General features: G+C 41.4%; 1 protein-coding gene across 1 annotated transcript; it reads right to left on the bottom strand.

Moving 5' to 3' along the window:
- Nucleotides 1-15142: 15142 nt before the first annotated feature.
- prmt6 (protein arginine methyltransferase 6) lies at nucleotides 15143-21170 on the bottom strand. The gene is made up of 3 exons (XM_084049271.1): nucleotides 20886-21170; nucleotides 17414-17728; nucleotides 15143-17024 (listed from the first exon to the last, which is right to left on the bottom strand). Exons 1-3 carry the CDS (start codon nucleotides 21120-21122, stop codon nucleotides 16494-16496), a joined length of 1083 nt encoding a protein of 360 aa, XP_083905397.1. The 5' UTR covers nucleotides 21123-21170; the 3' UTR covers nucleotides 15143-16493.
- Nucleotides 21171-22240: the final 1070 nt, after the last annotated feature.

The raw sequence follows: 22240 nt of genomic DNA, 5'->3' as shown, positions 1-22240 counted from the left end.
TTTTTTTTCCTCGATGAATTGAATACACATCGATGTACCCCAATGGAAACAAGCCATATAGTGCTTGTTAATCGTTTTGAGCATCCTTTTGTATAGAACTGTACTTTCTGAGCTTTTTTTTTGCAAACTGTTAAATAAAGTATTCAATCAATCAATCAATCAATCAATCAATCAATCAATCAATCAATCAATCAATCAATCAATCAACTTGCCATGCTTTGAGTTGGACTGTGTCATGCCCATATTCCAGTATACCGGCTGATCATCATGACCCCCCCCCCCCCCTTTGGCACTGGCATGCGCGCCCGCACACACACGAAGAGAAAGATTGCGAGTCCTTATTACACAAAGGTTGGCTTTACAGTGGCATGTGCAGTTTGACAACCATCTGCATTACTAATATCAGGGACTATGTACAAAGCAATGGTGTAAAGTAACTACATTTACTCAAGTACTGTACTTAAGTACACCTTTGAGGTATGTTACTTTACTGGAGTATTTCCAATTTAAAATTTTACATTTTTCTCTTCGCCAAAACCAAAAATAGCTATTTTTGGCAAATGGAAGTGGTTAAACCCACACTATAACGTAGGTATCAGATGATCAAATGGACCCTATTTCACGTGATTAAACTATAGCATGTGTGTTACATTTCACACCTCTCTTTATCATTATGGAAGACTTATTGACTGAGCCGCAGGGGAACTTTCCCCCGGGATTAGAAAAAAATGTGTTTTGAGATGACAAAGAGTGTGGCTTGAATTAAAATCCGTGGATTCAGCCCGAACTGATTTAGGCGATAGACTCTTAATTTGAACATTAGCAGAATATTATTCCGCACCGCGTCGTCGCCCTTGTGGTTTAATTATGTCCCATGTGCCATAAAATATGCACGCAATTTATATTTGCTAAATCAAGGCTTTTAGTGCAGTTTGTCCATAGAGGCTGTGATATAATAGATGCTTCTTCCCTCTACGAAGTTTAGAGACCCGCCTTCATCAGATGTCTGACGACATCTGCAACACGGGGTCTTTTAGCTGCAGATACATAAAAAGAAGAGCATATTCAACCAATTGTAAACCAAAACCCGATAGATTAACTCAGTGGTTCCCAAACTGTGGGTCGGGACCCAGATGACTGTAGAGTGACAATTTAAGGACTTTTAAGACCTTTTTAATACATAAAAAGTTTTTTTTTTAAAGACGAAAGAAAAGAATAAGACCATACTACATCAAAAGTAATCAACAAACTATACTATACAAACTGATCAAACATTGGCCAAATTGTCAAATAATATAAGCAAGAATTGTGAAAATAGCTGATCTACAAGCTCATTGTGAGCTTGTACATCTGCTGTACACACATTTTCACATTTATCTGTGGAACCGAGTCAAACTAAATATAGTGCCTAAACTCCTACATTCCAAGTGCTTGTCAGGGTGGGGGGGTCTCAGTTCAAGATTGAGATAGAGTGTCGATCATAAAAGCAGACTCGAAACAGTCCCTTTCTCATACAGTCTAGTGGACAGTGTGCACACTGCCAGAATGTGGTTGTAGTTTATTTCGTTTTTTCTTGAAGAGTATAGTGTGATTAGACTCCAGATACATGTTTGGTATTTTCACACATAACAAAACCTTTTTGAGAAAAGACGTGCTGAAAAGTCACATGTGTAGTGTGCTGTGTCAACAAGGCATACAGTAAACTCTTACTACAAATATTTAGGCTGTAGTTTTTTTTTTTTTTAATAACGGCATCTTCCTAAATAATTAACAAAATATTTAACTTGTGAAAATAGTAAATACAATAAAAAATAAATCAATTGTTCAACGTTAACTAATAATAAGTTACAATAATACACTACTTCAGAACCTGGACAGCTCCTCCTGCTTCCACTTCAGAACCATGGAAAGCTCCCCCCTCTCCCCTTCCCCCTCAACCATCTCTGTAGTTCAGGACCATGGGTAGCTCTCTCTGTAGTTCAGGACCATGGGTAGCTCTCTCTGTAGTTCAGGACCATGGGTAGCTCTCTCTCTCTCTTTCCCCTCTAGTTCATCTTTTCCCTCTATTTCAGAACAATGGACAGCTCTCCCTTTCCTTTCCCCTCTACTTCAGAACCATGGACAGAGCTCTCTCTCTCTCTCTCTCTCCCTCCTTTAGCACCATGGTCCAGCTGGTAGGCAACCTCAGGCACAGGTGCCAACATTACATAGGCTCTATGCACAGCAGCCATATTGGAAGGAAATCGGGCCTCTTCTTACTTCCTTCACAGGTGTTACCAATGATACTAATGAGGGCTCTGTTCCATTCTGGTCAAACAGACGGGGCCATTTGGTTCCATTTGTACACTCAGTTATGGGGGTCCTTGAAATTAAAATGTTTTGAGAACCACAGTGCTGCACTAAATGGAACATACTGGGCCTTCATTAGAATCATTGGTAACACCTGTGAAGGAAGTAAGGAAGAGGCCCAATTTCTTTCCAATATGGCTGCTGTGCAGAGAGCCTATTGGCACAGGGGGAGGTAGGTGGGTTAATGATCATTAGATCCTGATGTGAAAGAAAATATTTGAAAAGAAGAAAAGAAAAGTTATGTTTATGGACAATCAAAATCTGTTGGAGATTTGATTTTGATGTGGTGTCATAATGTGACTTACTGTTGACATGGCACACTGACTATCAAGACAATAAAAACATGGCACTTCATGTCAAAAAGGTTGCAGGCCCCTGGTCCAGAGCTTCTCAAACCTTTTCTTAAACCTTTTCATGTCAAGGACCCCCAAAATAATGTGTATCTGGCTGCGGACCCCCATGTGTGTGTGTGTGTGTGTGTGTGTGTGTGTGTGTGTGTGTGTGTGTGTGTGTGTGTGTGTGTGTGTGTGTGTGTGTGTGTGTGTGCGCGTGCGTGCGTGCGTGCGTGCGTGCGTGTACATTGTCACGTTCAGTGATGCTTAGTTACATGTCCCTCGGTGTGATTCGTCACATCTTGCACAGCTAAGTGAGCTGCAGGTCCCTCTCCTAATATAATCTCATTTATTTTCGTTGTCATCTCGATCAGGAACTATGTGAGCTCAATTTTCTTAGTCTTCTACTAACATGTTAGTATACTTGTAATATGTTTTAAAGAAATCTCTCTCTCTCTCTCTCTCTCTCTCTCTCTCTCTCTCTCTCTCTCTCTCTTTCTCTCTCTCTCTCTCTCTCTCTCAGTCCTTGGCCCGCCTGAGGGCAACTCTCCTAACAGGAACCTCTGTTTCTAATTCACTCTGCTGCAAAAGCAGTGAGCTCACGAAGAGCACATCCAATTGTCACTTTCTAAACCTGCACAATACAAGCATAACATAATAAACCGTATTCACTCACATTTCTAAAGCATGTCTACAGAGGATTGATCCTTATTCTCTTTTCTTCAAGGCCTCAAAAGCAAAGTGTGAAGAGCGGTCCACAGTCTAGACTGGGTGAGAGAGGACATTATGCACTCGTTGAAATAGCTATTATCGGTAAAGGATTAATCATTCGCCGTTAACAGGCCGAGGTATTTATTCTTACCGCTTAGCACTGGGCCTTGTTATTGACAATGCAGTTTCAGTTTGTAAAATAAGTCATTCTAAATGGGAGTTGTGTATGAACAAAGTCACAGCAAAACACAGGCAGGCAGGCAGGCAGGCGAGCATGCACGTACGCACACACACACACACACACACACACACACACACACACACACACACACACACACACACACACACACACACACACACACACGTGCACGTGCACACGCACACACACACGCACACACACACACTCACACACACACACACACACACACACACACACACACACACACACACACACACACACACACACACACACACACACACGCTGCATGACACACTTGTCTTAAAACCCATTAGTGTGCAGACTGGGCACTGCAATTGTCAGAGACCAATCATGTGATTACCCAGGCCCCCGCCCCCACCCAAGCAGTGCGATATGTATCCCTCTCCTCCTCATGACTTCCAGTCGCACACACTGTGGCGATTATTAGAAAATTGATGGCTACAGACTGTTTTTTTGCACACCCCTGTCTCCCAGACGCCAGGCACACTGCTATTGGATTTTCTACCTCCGCTCAATGCGGGCTAATGTTGCCTTCATCCGGAGAGGCACCACCAGTTTGTTAGTGGGAGGTGCAGAACAGTGAACACTGAAGAAATACAAGAAACACCACTGCAGTCGTTTTACCCACATAACGAACACTGCCAAACATGACCTCAAGGCTGTATGATGCATGGGGTATGGGCCGGATTTCAACGACACAGATCATTAACTTTGTTCTTAAATGTAGCATTATTTAGGGCCGGGACATATTCTATAAAATTGTGTTGCGGACAGTGGTGGGAAAAGTACTAATCAATACTCCAATATAGATTACAAGTAAAAGTCTGGAATTAAAAATGCACTTGAGTAAAAGTACAAAAGTATCGGCATCAAAATGTACTTAAAGTACCAAAAGTAGAAAGTACTCATTATTCCATTTTCATTTTCAAAAGTATAAAATGTATATAAATATTTTGAAAATAGATCATACAAGCTCACAATGTGTCGCATCGTGGTCTGACAAAATGTGAATACATAATACTGCTTATATGCCTACTTCCTGTTTATAGGCCTACTTCCTGTTTACAGGGTCTTTAAGTACAGCCCTTGAGTAAATGTACTTATTTACTTTACACCACTGGTTGCAAATGAGTTTATTTATATTTTATTTGACAGCATTTGTGTTGAAAAATGGGGAATGGGAGAAATGCAAACATTCAATGGCAGCCTCTTCATTTGTAACAATTAGCTTTTTTCATAAATGCATAAAAAACGATATATTCACATGTATATATTCAGTCATTTACTAGTTGGGAATGAGGAGAGGAGGAGTGAGACTTAGGGCGGATTCACACTGCGGCCTTGAACCAGCCTTGAGGCTGGTTGGAAGGAATACCTGGGAAGGAATTGGTAAAGCTAGCATCTATTATAAGTGTACTTTGTGAGAAGTTTTAGATTTTTGGAATGGTATTAGGTAAGGGTATAGCTTTTTAAAAAACATTGCAAACAAGTTAGGCTCGCCCCCTATTGAAAACCTTAGAAAACTTCTCACAAAGTGCACAAGCTTTACCAATTCCTTCCCAGGTATTCCTTCCTACCAGCCTCAAGGCTGGTTCCAAGGCCGCAGTGTGAATCCGCCCTTACTGTATAGAAGCATGTTGTCCTGTACTGTGGCGAATGGGCCAGGAGGAATTGGGCTAAATCTACGAGGTAGCCATCTTAATGCACCTGTTCCATTAGGATTTAGGAGGGAATTAGACAGAGTCTAATGTTTATCGGGGTGCCATAAGCCTATATCTACTGCCTGCACGCCTCCTTTCTGCTTATTCAATCATGCACGGTGCTCTAAACCCATACCTTGGACTCCTCCAAAATGAAATAATCATAATGACTTCTAAAACAACACACAGGAAGAATTACACAGGGGTATAATCCCCAAAAGTGCACGATTGAAAAGGGATCAGCAGAGAGGAAGGGGCCGTATGCCTTCATAGTTTGGTGGATTTGTACTTTGCTCACAGGCCCAGTGTCAGAGTCTGCCTGTCTGCCTTGGGTTGATTGGGAAGCGGGGGGCTTGTCCGGTTCACGTGCCCCGCCTGTGAGCGTTGGGGGGATTCACTCTCTAAACGATCTGCGTCAAGCTCTGTCCCTGTTGTGTTTCTGTCCATGGAGTCGTGCCTCGGTGCATTTCTGAGAGGCACAGACTCTTCAACTCAAAGATGCACTGCTCTAAATGTGTTGGTAAACGTGTGTGTAACTTAAACGTCCATTGTAAAGTCCTGAGTGTGCATTTAACACCATGAAAGTGTTAGAAAATGGAGCCACAAGGGTTTTTGCAGTGGCTCAGTGTTCAAGAAGGAGCAAGAGACAAAGAAATTAAGATATATAGAAAGTGGAGAGAGAGATAGAAAGCAGTGGTGTAAAGTGACTTTTACTCAAGTTTACTCAAGTACTGTACACTTTTGAGGTGTTTTGACTTTACTGGAGTATTTCCAATTTTCAGTACTTTTACTTCTACTCCACTACATCTCAAAGGCAAATATTATACTTTTACTCCACTACAATTATTTGAAAAGTTTAGTTACTAGTTACTTTGTAGATTTTGAGTATATACATTTCAGCCATTTGAAAATAGCCGATCTACAAGCTCACAATGCATCGCATCGCGACACATTGTGAGCTTGTAGATCGGCTATTTTCAAAAGGTTCTTTATACATTTGAAAAAATGTGAAATGGGCCATTCTGCATAATGAGTACTTTCTACTTTTGGTACTTTAAGTACATTTTGATGCCAATACTTTTGTACTTAATCAAGTAAATGTTTTATTTCTGACTTTGACTTGTAACAGAGTATTTCTACATTGCAGTATTGATACTTTTACTTAAGTAAAAAAAATTGAGTACTTTTCCCACCACTGATAGAGAGAGAGAGATATTACACTGAGCAGATAGAGAGATGTAGTGCAGCATGCAAACACAATACTGCGATTAGCCGGAAGCAGTTATTCTGGGATCAGTGAGTATAGGGGTCCATGATGCTAACAATAATGATGACAAATGGTCTAAGGCCCCCACAGTCCCAGAGACCCACCTCTCGGGGGCTTTCCTACCAAATTAGCTTTAGTCAATACCATGTTTTCCAATTTGTCCTCTCAGGAGATGCTGACAGAAATATTGGTTACAGTAACCGGCTGTGGGAATTAAATCCTATTGGCTTATTCACAGTATCATTAGCATACAAGGATGAATGGGAGGCCATGATTAGACACCACGCCACGAGAGTCCAGTACGGTTTCAGTGGCGATCGAAGGCGAGCCCATGCAAGAGGCGCGTCCCGTTTGATTTCCCCACAGAGTGTTGTCTTAACGGGCAAAGTTTGGCGTTCACGTTCTCTTGCCATGCCGATATTTGCGTGGGTGCCCATAACACACACACACATAAAGCCAAAGTTCAGTAAACACGTGCACGTTTTTGGACACACCGACTTATTTGTGTATCCCAAGGTCAAATTAGCCTTTGGGATTTTGGGGGATAAACAATTACCTCAAGAACAGATATACAATTAGTGTAATATCACTTATATGCCGATATCTCATTTGTCTGACCAGTTGAATCACTTTTACAACCATTTTTCAGTGTTTGTTTTTTTCGTAGTTACTGCACTTTGGCTTTGTAGGGCTGAGGGCAACTCATTTGGCAACTGTTTGAGCATTGACCACGACAAACTACATCAAGTCTTCAAATGTCCCATTATCTATTTCAAAAAGAAAGAAAGAAAGTAAGAAAGAATTAAAAAACAATTATATCACTGGCACAAAATGCATACGTTTTTAGGCAAGTTATAATAACATTTATTGTCATACATCAAAGACCATGCAAATGACAGTTTAAGCGTTTTCAACCTGCCATTCCTATATCATATTGGTTCATGTCAATATAGGCAACAATTTTCTAAAATGTTCAAAAGGTAAAACAAAAGTCAACATAATTTCAATATTTCCAAAAGTTTCAAAATGTAAACAATATGTATTTATTCTTCGATATATATCTCCCATTGGATGAAATATGATTAAATTGTTTGCCCAAATAAAACCAAAACAAAGGTAGCAGAGAAACACCCATGCCTACAGTATGTTTTAAGTGTTACTATAAGTCAAAGGATTAGACATATTCATAGGGGTCAAATAGGGGTGAACATTTAAGGAAGATTATATGCATTGAATTTCAAGCGGCGAACTATGCAATATGTTCCAATATCTGACAAACAGCATTGCAAACAAGAAGCCTCTCGGAGGTATTATCAGATATCAGACACAATGATAGCTGAGTAACTGTACTTTAGAGACTCTTCTAAATTGAACAGTGAAGACAGAAGCAACATTGATTGTTATTATTATTACATCATCATCATTATTATTATAAGTATTATAAGTATTATAAGTGTTATAATTATTACTATTATTATTATTAATAATATTATTATAGTAGTAGTAGTAGTATGTAAGTGCAATTCAGGTGTCTCCTTTTTAATCCCTTGAAGTAAACATATATCTAATACTTTGTGTGTTTAGTGTTGAAGATTCCAATTTCATTAAAACAAACACATGGATGTTAATGTCAATATAATGACATTCATATTAACTCATGGAAAACATCCTATTGTCAGAAATATGGTTTTGAGCTGATTGGTGCACACCTATCCAACAACCCTTTGGTCTTCCTGTTATTATGACCCTGGACTAGCAGTCTTACTCTTAGGGCTGAAGAGAGTAGTTCAGCATTATAGTTTGTTAAAAAGAAATACAAAAGAAATACAAATATAATTCTTCTAACAGTTTTGTAATGACAACCCTGTAAAATGCCACATGAGGATGATTTCAATCACTGGTGTGCATTAGCAATATTGATTAACGTTGTAGTTAATCAATGGTATAGGGGGGTCCCAGGGGGGTTCCCAGGGCCAGTTTAATTGGCCCTGGGAACCCCCCTGGGACCTCCGTGGGTAGAACCCCCCCCTGTCGCCCTGACTTCAGCACATAATAGTCACACTTACATTACAAACTCAGTCAAATGAGGCAACAGCGTGCTCAGACAACCATAGCACCGACTCAACACGGAAGATGAATGCGAGACGAAAATGTTCATTTGTCACAGGTGTCTTTGCACGCTTCATTGGTTTCATTTTGAATGAGCAAGCAAATTAGGTCCAAATTAGAGATGGGAACACCTGAGCCTCTTGTTATTCACTCTGTGTGATGCAAATGTTTGCTGTCGGGTGGAAACCTTGTATGTACAAAACCAGTACTTTTTTTCAGGAAAAAGGAAAAACCTGTGTTCGAGTCACAAGCTCAAAAATAGCATAGAGATTTGGTCTGGAGGGAAAAGGCATGGGGACCAAATAAAGACCCCTAGGAAACCTCGGACAATGAAGCATATTGTGTGTTTTTCTGTTTGTTTTGCTGTTAAACAGATACAAAAATGTTTTATACAAACACGGAAATATGGCTGGAAGAAGTAACACATAGCCGCTTTACTGTAATCAAACATGTTTTTCACCTTGAAAATGTCATTGTGATTTACTGAGCGTTGCCTACTTCAGTGTAAGGACAAGTACAAGGCCTCTTCTACCTGTGTATCTTGTGTCAGCATTAGCTTCTGCCTAGACTCTCTTGCAGATCGGCAAGTGTTGCTACTTTTGCGAGACAATGTCATCGAACAAAGTGTAAAATAGGGCATAAATGTATGCCCGAAAAAAAGAAAGTTTTTTTGTCTGGATGCATGGTCCAGCACTGGTCTCCATAAAGCACACCACTGTGACATTTGCAGGTTACAGCCTGCCACTATCCTCTTAGCAGCCCAACACTTATAAGGTTTGGTTCACAGAGGCTGATAGGCATTGACAGCGAAAGCTGACACTTTACGACAAAGTCACCGCATACGTTGTTACTTCAATTCACTAAGGCTTGTCTCGCGCTGTCTAAGTCTCCCTCACTCTTCCTCCATTGAACGAGTCTTGAAATAAGTTAGATTAAGCACATAGTCTATTGATTGCCACCTGAATTGCAGTGCAACGCAGGGCAAATTATCCCATTAAAAAGTTTCAGCACCGTTTCTAATGGTTTCCAAATGATTTCGAGGCAGCGATGGGCCACAATTAGCTTTGCATTTAGCAGCCGAGAGTGGCCACGCATGCATGCCGGAGTTCGATTCTTTGCTCCAGCAGTGGCTGCCCTGGAAACAGACTGCATTTGACATTTCCATTCTCTGGACACTTTCCTCTGTTCAATCTGCAGGGCATTTTATTTTTGCTGCCACCTTTTAGAAGGAGATGAATTCAGGCCAAAGTACCCTGGCACTGTCAATGTAAAAAGTCAACATCAATGAGTAGAGAAATGGATTTGTGTAATTTTTTTTGCTTCCCCCTGACACATTACAAGTGTCTCACAGCCAACTAATAGACTATTCTTGAGGGAATCATTTGCAATAGTATTCTAGTAGTCTTATAGAATGTACTGTATCTGCCTACATCCTGTAATTGTCTTGTTGAAACCCAAAAGTTAGATTCTTACACAAACCCAGGGACTGAAAAGACAGACATTCCAGAGTCTGCAAATGTATTCGGTCAAAATAGCCGGTCTATAGCTCGGCTATTTTGTTGCCTATTTTGACCATTATCGTTTCCTTTCGATGGCTGGTGACAAAGAAGGCAATCAGAGTAGAGACAGACTGGTGGTGAAAATCCTCTGCCACATTTTTTAGAGAGCACGACAGAGGAACTGCAATCTGATAACTTCTCAATAACAACATCCAGAAATGGGTTTGGCATTTGTCCTCGCCTAGCCTATTTGCAAGAAATTGAACCCCTGCAAGTTTAAGGTCGGGTTCACATTGCTGTGTTTTTCTTTTTTATTCTTTTATGTTCTGCTTTTCATAATGTATTGTGCAAAAAAGGTTCGGTAAGATGTTTTGTCGCAATAATGCAGTCAAATACAGAGTGTTCATTTATATCCAAGTGTAAAATGGTCAGTTTTACACTGTTTTTTTTTTTGGTAGGTCCTACAGCAAAAATAATATGCATAAGCTTAACAGAAAACCATATCTTGTCCCAGAGGCTCAGCTATGGGCTCAATAATATGACCATGGGCTAAAGGTGTACAATCAACTTATCTCCACTAACGCCATGACCCAGGTTTTTCCTACAGTAAGTCTTACTCAGGTAGAGTATAGAAAGATTAATTACATACTGCTTAATGTAGGTGAATGGGATTCTGTGTACAGCCCTAACTATGAAAAGATATCAAGCCACATCAAATTAAGGGGAATACATTGCTTGCAGCCTGATGGCCTTATACTGTACAAACCTTAATTTAACACAGCCTGCAAATACTTTGCCATTCTTTTTTTCTGAAGGGCTATATTGTGATACAGTATTCATTATTTTATTGTAGTCCCTTGCTGTCAGCTCAGGCTGAATTCATTACTGAAAGCTGGGAACTTGATAGTTTTAAAATAGATTTGATACTTTATCACCCTACAGAATTATCCATACAATGTGGGTTTTCAGGGTTGCCTACAATACTACTGTCGAGCAGCTTGGTGTGTACTGTAGAGACAAAATGGTGGTAGGTCAAAAATTATGCTGAATACACTAACTTGTCTCCTTCAAATTGTGAAGGCCGCAACCTTAAACCCCATGAACCCTAGCGTCCCTATTCTGGACATGGTCATTGTAGGCGAACATTCTGCAAAATTGATGAAAGTGATGCCTGGAGGTAGCTGTCCAGTCGCCATGTTACAAAGCTGCAGCATGCGTCATGATTGCTGCCTACAGTCTATAAGTTAAACATGGAGAAATAAGCAGTAGTGTATAAAGTATACAGTAAGCCAGTATCTTATTAAGTAGTTCACATTAAATGCTCTTAAAAAGATCCCTGGTTAATAAGCCTTATATGCCTTAATACATTATAAATACCCTCTATAAACAAAAAACATTTGAAACACATTCAATATTTTATTTAAGAAATTGTTCATCTTTCACTCAATTGGGACAACTCCCGTCGCAAGTTGATGCATGTGCTATAAAATGTATTTAAAATATTGTTTTGATGTTCATATTAACCGTAGGAAGTGTTAAAGGGACCCTTGCATTCCTATGCAAGGGTTAATGTATGAGGAGGTGGTCATTATTGAAGTTATGCAAGGGATAACGTATGAGGAGGTGGTCATTATTGAAATTTAAAGCCCGACAGGGTGATTATGCACCGACGCGATGTTTTCAAAAACATTATTGAGAGCAAAGTTTAGTTGTAAATTACATTGTTTGTTTGTTTACATGGCTGTCATGTTGGATAAAGCATAAAACCAAATCCGTTATAGAGCTCATCGGTCATTATCAAGAAATAATGACCGATGATTGACCAATCAGAATCAAGCATTCAACCAAGCCATGTAATAAAATGTACTAAGGCATGTAAGGCTTATTAGCCAGGGATCCAGAAAAGTATTTGGTGTTAAAATGTGTTTGTGTCAAAGGTAAAAGTACAAAGAGTTTCCATTGTACAAAGAAAACTGAATGTGTGAATGGAGAGCCTTGATCATTTGTCCTACAGCTACATCCCTACACTCTCATGCCATGATGCCATCTCCATCCATTTGAAGCTATTTCTTTGTGTCCATCATACCAAAGAAAGAATTCTCCATATTCAACCAATTGTACTGCAGCTTTTACAATGTCATGCATGCTTTTGAGTGGAGTTTGTCCATCAATACATCCATTAGTCGTACGGTATGTGTCATTCAGTCAATCAATAGCATTCCGGGCTGAATGATGCTCTAAAGCTGTGTGCCTTAATCAGAGAGGTGCTCAAACATAATCAAAAATCTTTCGTTTATACAAGAATGTTTTAGAAGAAGGCCAATGCACACCTCAAACATTGGTGCAAATGTTCAAAAGGGGACAAAGACAATTCCCTGCCAGGGAGACTCCCGATTTTCTCAAATTTGAAATCAAACCAGTGCAATATCAGTTATGATATATTGTCAGTTGCTTATTTTTACATTGAATGATCATCTAAAGAAAATTCACAGTGTGTTAATTAATTTAATTTAATGGATGACATCTAGTAGCAGCACCTTTTGTCCCTCTGAAGATGTCGTTAAATTACAATTTCCTTCAAAATAACAAGTTCAATGATTTTCAAATGCTTTTAAAAATCACACCCTGTGTGAAGGAAGCGGTGCCTTTGATGAGTGTGTGTAATTGGGCTAGATATGAACTGGAGAAACAATGTTACATCCCTGGGAAATCATTTCAAGGCTACTGAACAGCGGCACTGGAAGCAAACCGGCATTATGGCAGTTTTAATCCCAGCCAATAAGAAGATGCAGGGGCGGGGCTTAAGTAAGACAGCTCGTCCCTATTGGTGGTGTAAGTCCACAAACCAAATTCGGACTTGATGGCATGCTGCTAACTGGAGTTATGGCTGTTTGTAGCCCAGCCAATGACAATACAGAGGGGGCGGGGCTTCAGCAATTAAAGCTTGTCCCTATTGGTGGTCTAAGTTCACGTGGTAAATGTGTATTTGGTAGCATGCTGCAAAGTGGACTTATGGCTGTTTAAAGCCCAGCCAATAGGAAGACAGAGGGGGCGGGGCTTACTATATTTCAGTTCGTCCCTATTGGTGGTCTGAGTCCACGTACCAAATTTGTACTCAGTAGCATGCTGTGAACTGGAGTTATGGCTGTTTAAAGCCCAGCCAATGGGAAGACAGAGGGGGCGGGGCTTATGTAATTACAGTTGGTCCCTATTGGTGGTATTAGTTGGACTTGGTGGCATATGCTGCAAACTGGAGTTATAGCTGTTTAAAGCCAGTGGCCTCCTGGTGGCGCTATAATAGGGTGGGGCGGGGCTTCAGCAATCAATGCTCGTCCCTATTGGTGGTCTAAGTCCACATACCAAATTTGGACTTGCTGGCATGCGAACTGGAGTTATAGCTGTGTAAAGCGCTGTTTAAAGGCAGTGGCCTCCTGGTGGCGCTATAATAGGGCGGGGCGGGGCTTCAGCAATCAATGCTCGTCCCAATTGGTGGTGTAAGTCCACATACCAAATTTGGACTTGCTGGCATGCTGCGAACTGGAGTTATAGCTGTTTAAAGCCCGTGCTCAAACGGACATCCGGGCTCAAACGGACATAACGGACAAACGGACATAGGCAGTGGCCTCCTGGTGGCGCTATAATAGGGCGGGGCGGGGCTTCAGCAATCAATGCTCGTCCCAATTGGTGGTGTAAGTCCACATACCAAATTTGGACTTGCTGGCATGCTGCGAACTGGAGTTATAGCTGTTTAAAGCCCGTGCTCAAACGGACATCCGGGCTCAAACGGACATAACGGACAAACGGACATAGGCAGTGGCCTCCTGGTGGCGCTATAATAGGGCGGGGCGGGGCTTCAGCAATCAATGCTCGTCCCAATTGGTGGTGTAAGTCCACATACCAAATTTGGACTTGCTGGCATGCTGCGAACTGGAGTTATAGCTGTTTAAAGCCCGTGCTCAAACGGACATCCGGGCTCAAACGGACATACGGACGGACATAGTCAGGTGTAGAGCGGCTGGCACCGCTAAAAATCGCACCCTGTGTGAAGGAAGCGGTGCCTTTGGTGAGTGGCCTCCTGGTGGCGCTATAATAGGGCGGGGCGGGGCTTCAGCAATTAATGCTCGTCCCTATTGGTGGTCTAAGTCCACATACCAAATTTGGACTTGGTGGCATGCTGCAAACTGGAGTTATAGCTGTTTAAAGCCAGTGGCCTCCTGGTGGCGCTATAATAGGGCGGGGCGGGGCTTCAGCAGTCAATGCTCGTCCCTATTGGTGGTCTAAGTCCACATACCAAATTTGGACTTGCTGGCATGCTGCGAACTGGAGTTATAGCTGTTTAAAGCCCGTGCTCAAACGGACATCCGGGCTCAAACGGACAAACGGACATACGGACGGACATAGTCAAGTGTAGAGCGGCTGGCACCGCTAAAAACTGTTCATAAGTATCAGGTATACAAGCTCATAAGTTGTAAGCTTGAAGATTGGCCATGTTTATTTTATTTTTTTTATAGGGCTTAATTAAGCTTGAGGATTGGCCATATTTATTTTTTTAGGGCTTAAGTAGCTAACTTTCAGCTTATACATACATTCTAATGTCTGGGAAACTGTAAACATCTGAAAACTCAGCTTGAATTAAATTGACATGACATGACCTTCAGCAGTCTTTACGTTATTCGGTCATACTGTGGATTATCATGCAATATGATTCAAAGGAATGTCATACTGCATCACATTTGGTGAGATCTAGATTTGTGGACAAATGTTCTTTTAAGTTTGTAATATCTTAGACCAAAAATATTGCATGCCATCATTACATAAATTGTTAAACACTATAACACTCATGCCAGTGTTAACTTCTGTTTTATGATTCTTAAAACCCATTTTCCATTGTGGCTTTAGGAAGAAAAGGATGTTAAAGAGTCACTGTGACCTGCACAACAAATGAACAAATTACATCTTTGACAAGATTTTGCAACAAACCATTTAATGGCCTTCAATAGCTAGGTTTATATCAAACCAAAATGTGTGCAACAGTTGCACAAAAACAATGCAAAGCATGTCCAATAGAAAGTGCTTGGGAAACTTTGACTATGAATTAAATTGCATTGGCTAACACAACTTTCTCAAGTCATCACTCAACTTATCAACTATTTTTTTCCACCCAGTTTTTGTCCAGCTGTAGCATAAATGTATGACAGTTGTATGGAACCTGTTGGGAAGCATTCATTTAGACCTAAGGCCTATTCTAAAAACACCTAAATCCCAACAGTTTTCTGAAAAACGTATATATAACTTATAGTATAGCAAAATCTAGCAGCCAAAATTGGAACTAGAACACTATAAAACTGAAGCTGATAACTAGGTTTTCTCTCCTCACTAGATGAAATTGGCTATGGCAACCCACCTGAAAATGTATTTTCTGTTTACTAAAGAGTTGGAGAGACATGGAGACCCCTGTTACTGAACAAACACTATAAAGCTTTAACATTTAAAAAAAAAAATTACAGCACCTGTAAAGAAGATCCCATGGAATAAAGCAAAAAATATGTATAATTATGATGTTTAGGTATTATCGTTCTTAACCTATGTTCCATACAGCCAAACGGTTGAATAAATTGCAGATTGAGGCTTTAACCTTTGCTTTTAGGGACCATTAGGGTTTATGGAAGATGCTTCTGAACATGTATTAAATGGTTAGTTTGACCACTTCAAATACTCTCTCATCTTAAAATAACTAATAACCAAAAATAGCCACGACACGTCGCTATTTCCGGTGCACCACATGCTTCCAAAAGACTGAAATAAGCCATGGCGCCTGAGAACTTTAATCCATGAGATGTTTTAGAATTTCATCATGAACGCACCTAAGTTACGATGAACAGAAATGTGAAATCACGAGTAATAGCCCTCATCTTGGCTTTAATAATTTATTAATTGTCCACACAACTGTGACTTGCTAGGGCAAGTGGGGTTAGTAAAATTCAGCATAGAGAGAGAGAGTGTATGGACACACAGATCAAGTCAATGAACTGATACACGGTAAATTAACGCTCTGGATTTATGTCATGTTTGTCAACATGACATTACATCAGTGGTTCTCAAAGTGGGGTCCGGGGACCCCAACGGTTTTCCTTGAGGTGGTTCCAAAATGGACCCTTACAGGTCTGAAACTCTGAGCGTGTACAAATGGAACCGAATGGACCCGCAAGGGTCCATTCGGTTCCATTTGCACACTCTCAAGAGTCATGGGGGTCCTTGGAACAAAAAAAGTTTGAGAACCACTGCATTGCATGGACGCCAACAACACTACTGCTGTTGGGACTCTGAGTACCCGTCTGGAATGGAAAAGCTCTTGGACTCCTGTTTATGCTCTCCGATCGCGTACTCCAAACGGATGCATATGTGTCTCGCACTGTCCTCCGAGGGATACATGTTGATCTCCCCGACCACCTTAGTGTCCTGCACCACCTCCACGGGCGCGTCCAGGTACAACACGGCCTGTTTCCAGTGCGTCTCCGGCTTGAACGGCGACGTGGAGAGCACCAGGGGCTTGTTGTTGCCGCTGTCTTTGTCCTCGCCCGAGGAGGCGATGGGGAAGGTGACGGTGAACCAGACGCACAGGGCGTTCACGGCGGCCGAGCCGAAGCACTCGCACTCGAAGGCCCCCTTCACGGACTTCAGCTCCGCCGCCGTGACCGTGTACAGGTCCAGCTCGGCGAACTTGGACGGGTGGGAGAGCACGTCCTCCACCGTCACCGGCGTGACGGTGATGTCGTTGTTCATGATGCACTTCTGGGCGAACTCGGCCATGCAGGACATGTCGACGCCGTACTGGTCCTATAGAGAAGATATTCTCTATTATTCCATGCGGCAATTCATTTTGTGCGGCAGGCAGGCATCAGCACACAGAAATCGCACAATACACAAACATCACACAATACATAAACAAATCACGCAATACACAAACATCACACAATACATAAAAAGAGGTAGGCTACCACTACAGTCATAATTAAGAAGAGACATCACTCAAGCACAGAACTGAGTTCTTTATCAGTGTTGCCAAGTCTGCTTATTATAAGCGACTTTGGGCTTGTCGTTTTTCTGTAAAGTCGTAACTAGTAACTAAAGTTTTCACATAATTGTAGTGGAGTAAAAATACCTCAAAATTGTACTGAAGTACAGTACTTGAGTAAATGTACACCACTGAGTAGGCTACTTATTACCTTGACGGTGCACCAGAAGTTCAGGCGGTCCTCTGCGACCAGGTCGTTGATGGGCGCGATGTACAGCTCGGCTTTGGACGGCAGGATAAGGCCGCCCGGCTTGAGCCACCTGTCGCGGCCGTGGAGCACCGAGACGAGCATGGACTCGTGCAGCAGTGCGTAGCCCATCCACTCGCTCACGATCACGTCCACCATCTCCGGCAGGTCGATCGTCTCCAGGGTGCCCCTGATCACCTCGATCCTGTCGTCCATCTGGTTCTGCCTGACAATCTTCACGGCCTGCTCGGCGATCGAGCACGCCTCCACGGCGTACACCTACAAAACAAAACGTGGGTAAATTCTTCTTCTACAGCACAGCCACAACCATGGGGTTAGGGCATATGTGGAATGCCCTGACCCTATCCCTTAAAAAAAAAAGTGGTTCACTTCACTGGCTTCCTTTAAAACAGGCCTGAAAATCCACCTCCCCCCGCATAGCCAACCCCCACTTTTTTGAGTGGTGCCAACCACTCCTACATTTGACTTTGTCCGTATGTCCGTCCGTATGTTTGAGCACGGTTGATTGGTCAAGCTTCACATGACACGTGACAATATGTTGTCACGGGTCACGTGACAACATATTGTTGCTGATTGCAACACAAGGATGCAACCAGTTACACTTTCAAAGGCACCACTCTCTTCACACTGGGTGTGGTTTTTTATTCTACATAGTGTTTTATATTTGTGAGTGATGATATTGAATTTGTGTTATTGTCTCTGCCAGACCGAAAGGCATGGCGAGAGAGTATGTTTTGCACCCTGTTCATAAAACAAAACACATTTTTGGATATCACTCCTACAGATTTTGTCCAAACCTCACGCAAATCGGTACATAGCATCTCTATAGTCATGTGAGTCTGTGACTGTCCGATTCTCCATAGTCCATCCTGAATGGCTAAGATTAGCTTCCAAAGCTTGGCCGTGCGGTCTAACCGCAGTTCATCAGTTTGTTGAGGACCTCACAATAGACAATACAAGAGTGTTCTGAAAGGTGACACAAAAAGACTGAACTACTAATGAACTGCGTGAAAAAAAAGAACTGAAGAAAAACGCTAATAAGGTGCATCTAAAGTACTGATGTAAGAGAGATGTAAGATTTTATTCTTTAAAGGAAAAACGCTTTGTTATGCAAATGCAGGGTGATCTGAAGACATTATTTTTTGCCCGGTTCAAAGTTTGTGGCCTCTTGAAGTGCTGCCGAATTTGTATTAACAAAGTTTTGAAAATTTAAATAGTAGCCAGAAATGATGGTTTAAATGGTATTTTATATCACACTTGTTCACAACCAGTAATTTAATTACTGGTTGTGAACAAGTGTGATATAAAATCAAAATGAAACAGCACAAAAGAGTTAAGAGACCAAAGATGCAGGAACTGCTACTGAGCCACAATTATTAGAACCTTGCAGCTATGAATTGTTGGATCAATTTTACTGTGTTTATGAACATTGGAAGGCTAAAGCAAGGGTGACTAAAAGGGCTGTCATAAACCAGGCTTCTATAAACATCCTACAAGGACACATCAGTTCAATTGAAAGCAAGTTAGCTGAACTGAACAGTATTTATGATGCCAACCTGAGTATTGATAGTCTAGCTCAGTGATATTCAACAAGTTTCAAAAGTCAAAGTAAAAAGGGCCTTTCATAGTACAAACAAAACAGAAATGTTGTCAATGTTGAATTTCAATTCCATTTCAACTATTTCTGGGTCATGAGTGGATGTTGTCCATTTTACACCAAAGAAATAATTCACCTGGATTTTGTCAATCTTCCATCATCTTCATCCACTTCAAACACATCATAAGAGCTTGTGCTTTTATCATCCGGGTGATCAAAACAAATTAAAGCAAAAACCTTTCATACGAACATGTAAACACCTTGCCAGCCTGCCTCCAAAAATATACTTGCACGCCAATGATCTGAGCACAGAACACACTGACATATCTACTTCTTATTTCCTTAATAGGAAAGGGGCAGCCTACAATGCCAAAGAAACAAACCAAAGTTCACGAGAATGGCAGTAGGAAAGGAAAGAGGAGGGTGGAAGAAGGAAAGATTGGTAGACCGCCTGAAAGTCATTGTTTAAATGCTGACAAGGGTCTCAAAGCTAAAGGTAAAGAGGCCAGTGTTGAGACGCATTAAGTGAAGCCACGCAAGGTTGGGAAGGTTCATTTTAGTTTTTGTTCATTTATTGCACTTAAGGTATAAATAGTGTTGAGATGCTTAGGTGAAGCCACAAGTTCGCAGGGTTCATTTTGTTTTATTTATTTGCATTTACGCTATGAAGTAGAGAAGAGAAAGGTGACTGCTTAAAACAAATTAAAAAAGGTCAAGGGTTTCAAACTTGAAGTAAACAGGTCAAAGTGACTAATGTGAAGCCACAATATTGGTATGATTTATTTATTACGCATTGATTCTTAGTTGCAGCAAATAGCAAATAGTTGATTTGCTTGTGCTTGTGTTTCCCATGAAATTGAGGTTCCGGAAGTGCTACTTTGCTTGATTGTGCCAGAACCCTTTATATGGTGTGGTTTCTTTGAGGCGTTATTATGGATCCCACACCAGCTCTTGGCAAACCCGCTGTGATTTGTCAGTAGTCGCTGTGATTGACAGTTCTCGTTTTTGCAACTATGCCTATACCTAACCTTAACCCTAACCCTAACCTCAGTAAAACTATGCCTGCCAGGGAGCCAATCAGACAGGTAAGGCGGGTCTTTATCCTGGAGCGTTGGTGGCAGAGCCTTCTATTAGAGAGTTGCGCCAATGAGGGGTCAGAAACAGTGTCGGTCACGTGGTTCATGTAGCTGGAAATAGTGACAATGAGCCGTCGACTTCAATGCATTCCATGAACTTCCGGTTTAGGGATTTGTCACTATTCGCCAATGTATGTGTATGTAGAAGACCTGGCCCGAAGAAGTGAACGGAGTTGGCGTAACTCTCTAATAGATGGCACTGGTTGGTGGGATCCATAATCAGGCTTCTTTGAGACCCGCGAGTGTGCAACACCAACACTTCCGCGTTTGAACATGTTGCAGGACAGAGAAAGGTTTGTTTGTTTCTGAATTGCATCATATATTCTAAGTCACTATATGAGTCACTATTATAAGTTTGAATATTGGGTTAAGTTAATGTATTGATTTATTGCAGACGCAGTTATGTTGCTGTCTGTTCCTGGGCACTTTGGTTATATGCAGCCAGCAAGTGTGTTTTGGTTTGTAATTATTTTTGAACGTTTATTACATTCATGTTGCACAATGTTTATACTTTATGTTCTATCATTTACGTGTGCGTATTGTTTATGCTTATTGTACAGTTTAACGTTGGGAAATTGTGCCTGCAAGGGTTGCATATTAAATCCACCAGTATGAGAAACAAGCTGTGTAGTTTTGGGGACCAAAGGCAGTGATAACAACATATTCAATCAATCAATCAAACCTTCCTTGCGCCGGCTTGCACACAGAACACGCTCAGCACGCCGGTTCCTGCGCCCACGTCCAGCACCACTTTGCCCCGGATCGACTCGCTGTTCCTCAGGATCGCCGTCCTGTATGCGTTGGTGCGCACGTGGTCGGCGATCATCTCCTCGTGGATGGTCACATCGGAGTAGCTGTCGAAGTACAGGCTGTCCTGCACGGTTTTGTCTAGTTTTCTTTTCTTTACGTGGAGAGACATTCTGATTCTGTCCCCTTTGCGTGGATGCTCAAAAATAATCACATTGGGTTTTGTGTTGCACTGCTTCCGCATAGCGGAACCTGGGAGTTGTAGTTTTTGAGGAGGGGAAATGCCCTGTGATAAAATGGCAAGGAGCGTTTGATACGACTACAGTTCCCACAAATGATTCGCGTTGGTTGTTTTGTTGGGCCGCCGCTTCCGCATTAGTGGAATGTGGTACTTGTAGTTTCCAAGGAAGGGAAATGTCCTATGAGTACCAGGCAAGGAGCGTTCGATAGGACTACATTTCCCACAATTTAACACATTGTGACGCTGTTTCCCCTGCTAATAATAATAGAAGAAGACGGGATTAGAAGCAAGTCATAATATTACATACTGCCTCTGGTTTGTTAGAATCAGTGTTAGTTAAGCACTTGAAAAGCCATATTCTTGATTCTTAATACTTGAGTAAAAGTAAAGGTAAGTTATTTTATATATATACATAGTTATTTCCCCTTTTTATTTTGAAGAATCTGTCCTGAGAGAATTGATTGATTTAATACTTTATTATAGGAAAGTAGCCTCCAATACAAGGTCTGCTAAAAGGATTTTAAACCCAAGAAAGCCTATGGCTTGTTTCCATTGGGTTCCTTTGTACTCAATTCATCGAAACATTAATGACAGACAAATATACACTACCATGCAAAACATTGTATAAAAAGTTTGAAAACAGAAACAAAACTATGTAGTAAACAGTTTGGGAAGGGGGCGGCTTTGTCTTTTACAGGGGTCAGTTTCCAAGCAACCTTGGATGAGTGGTCCAGTTAGAGTCCTTAAAGTATTCTTAGTTACTGACCAGGGAGGAGATCCCGTACAAAAAGTTGTGTTCTTTGGTTGACTTTTTTGATTACTCTAGACTCTAGTTGCCATTTTATCACTGGAAAGAATTGCCTCTAAGATGGAACCTAGGTAGGTAATTTCCTCTTTTCTTGTGTAGTCTCTTTAGGCCTTAGGAAGGCCTAGAGCCACCTGGAGAAGAACCACAGAGCAGGAGATGAAGGCGCAAGGGCTGTCATGGCAACAACTGGAGCGGAGGGCACAAGACCGAAAGGGATGGAGGAGTTTCATCAATGGCCTAT

This window comes from Gymnoscopelus microlampas, assembly GCF_963454915.1.
Source record: "Gymnoscopelus microlampas genome assembly, chromosome: 22".
NCBI classification, from domain to species: domain Eukaryota; kingdom Metazoa; phylum Chordata; class Actinopteri; order Myctophiformes; family Myctophidae; genus Gymnoscopelus; species Gymnoscopelus microlampas.
Note: the sequence above shows the minus strand (reverse complement) of the source record. Positions and strands in the feature narration are given on the sequence as shown.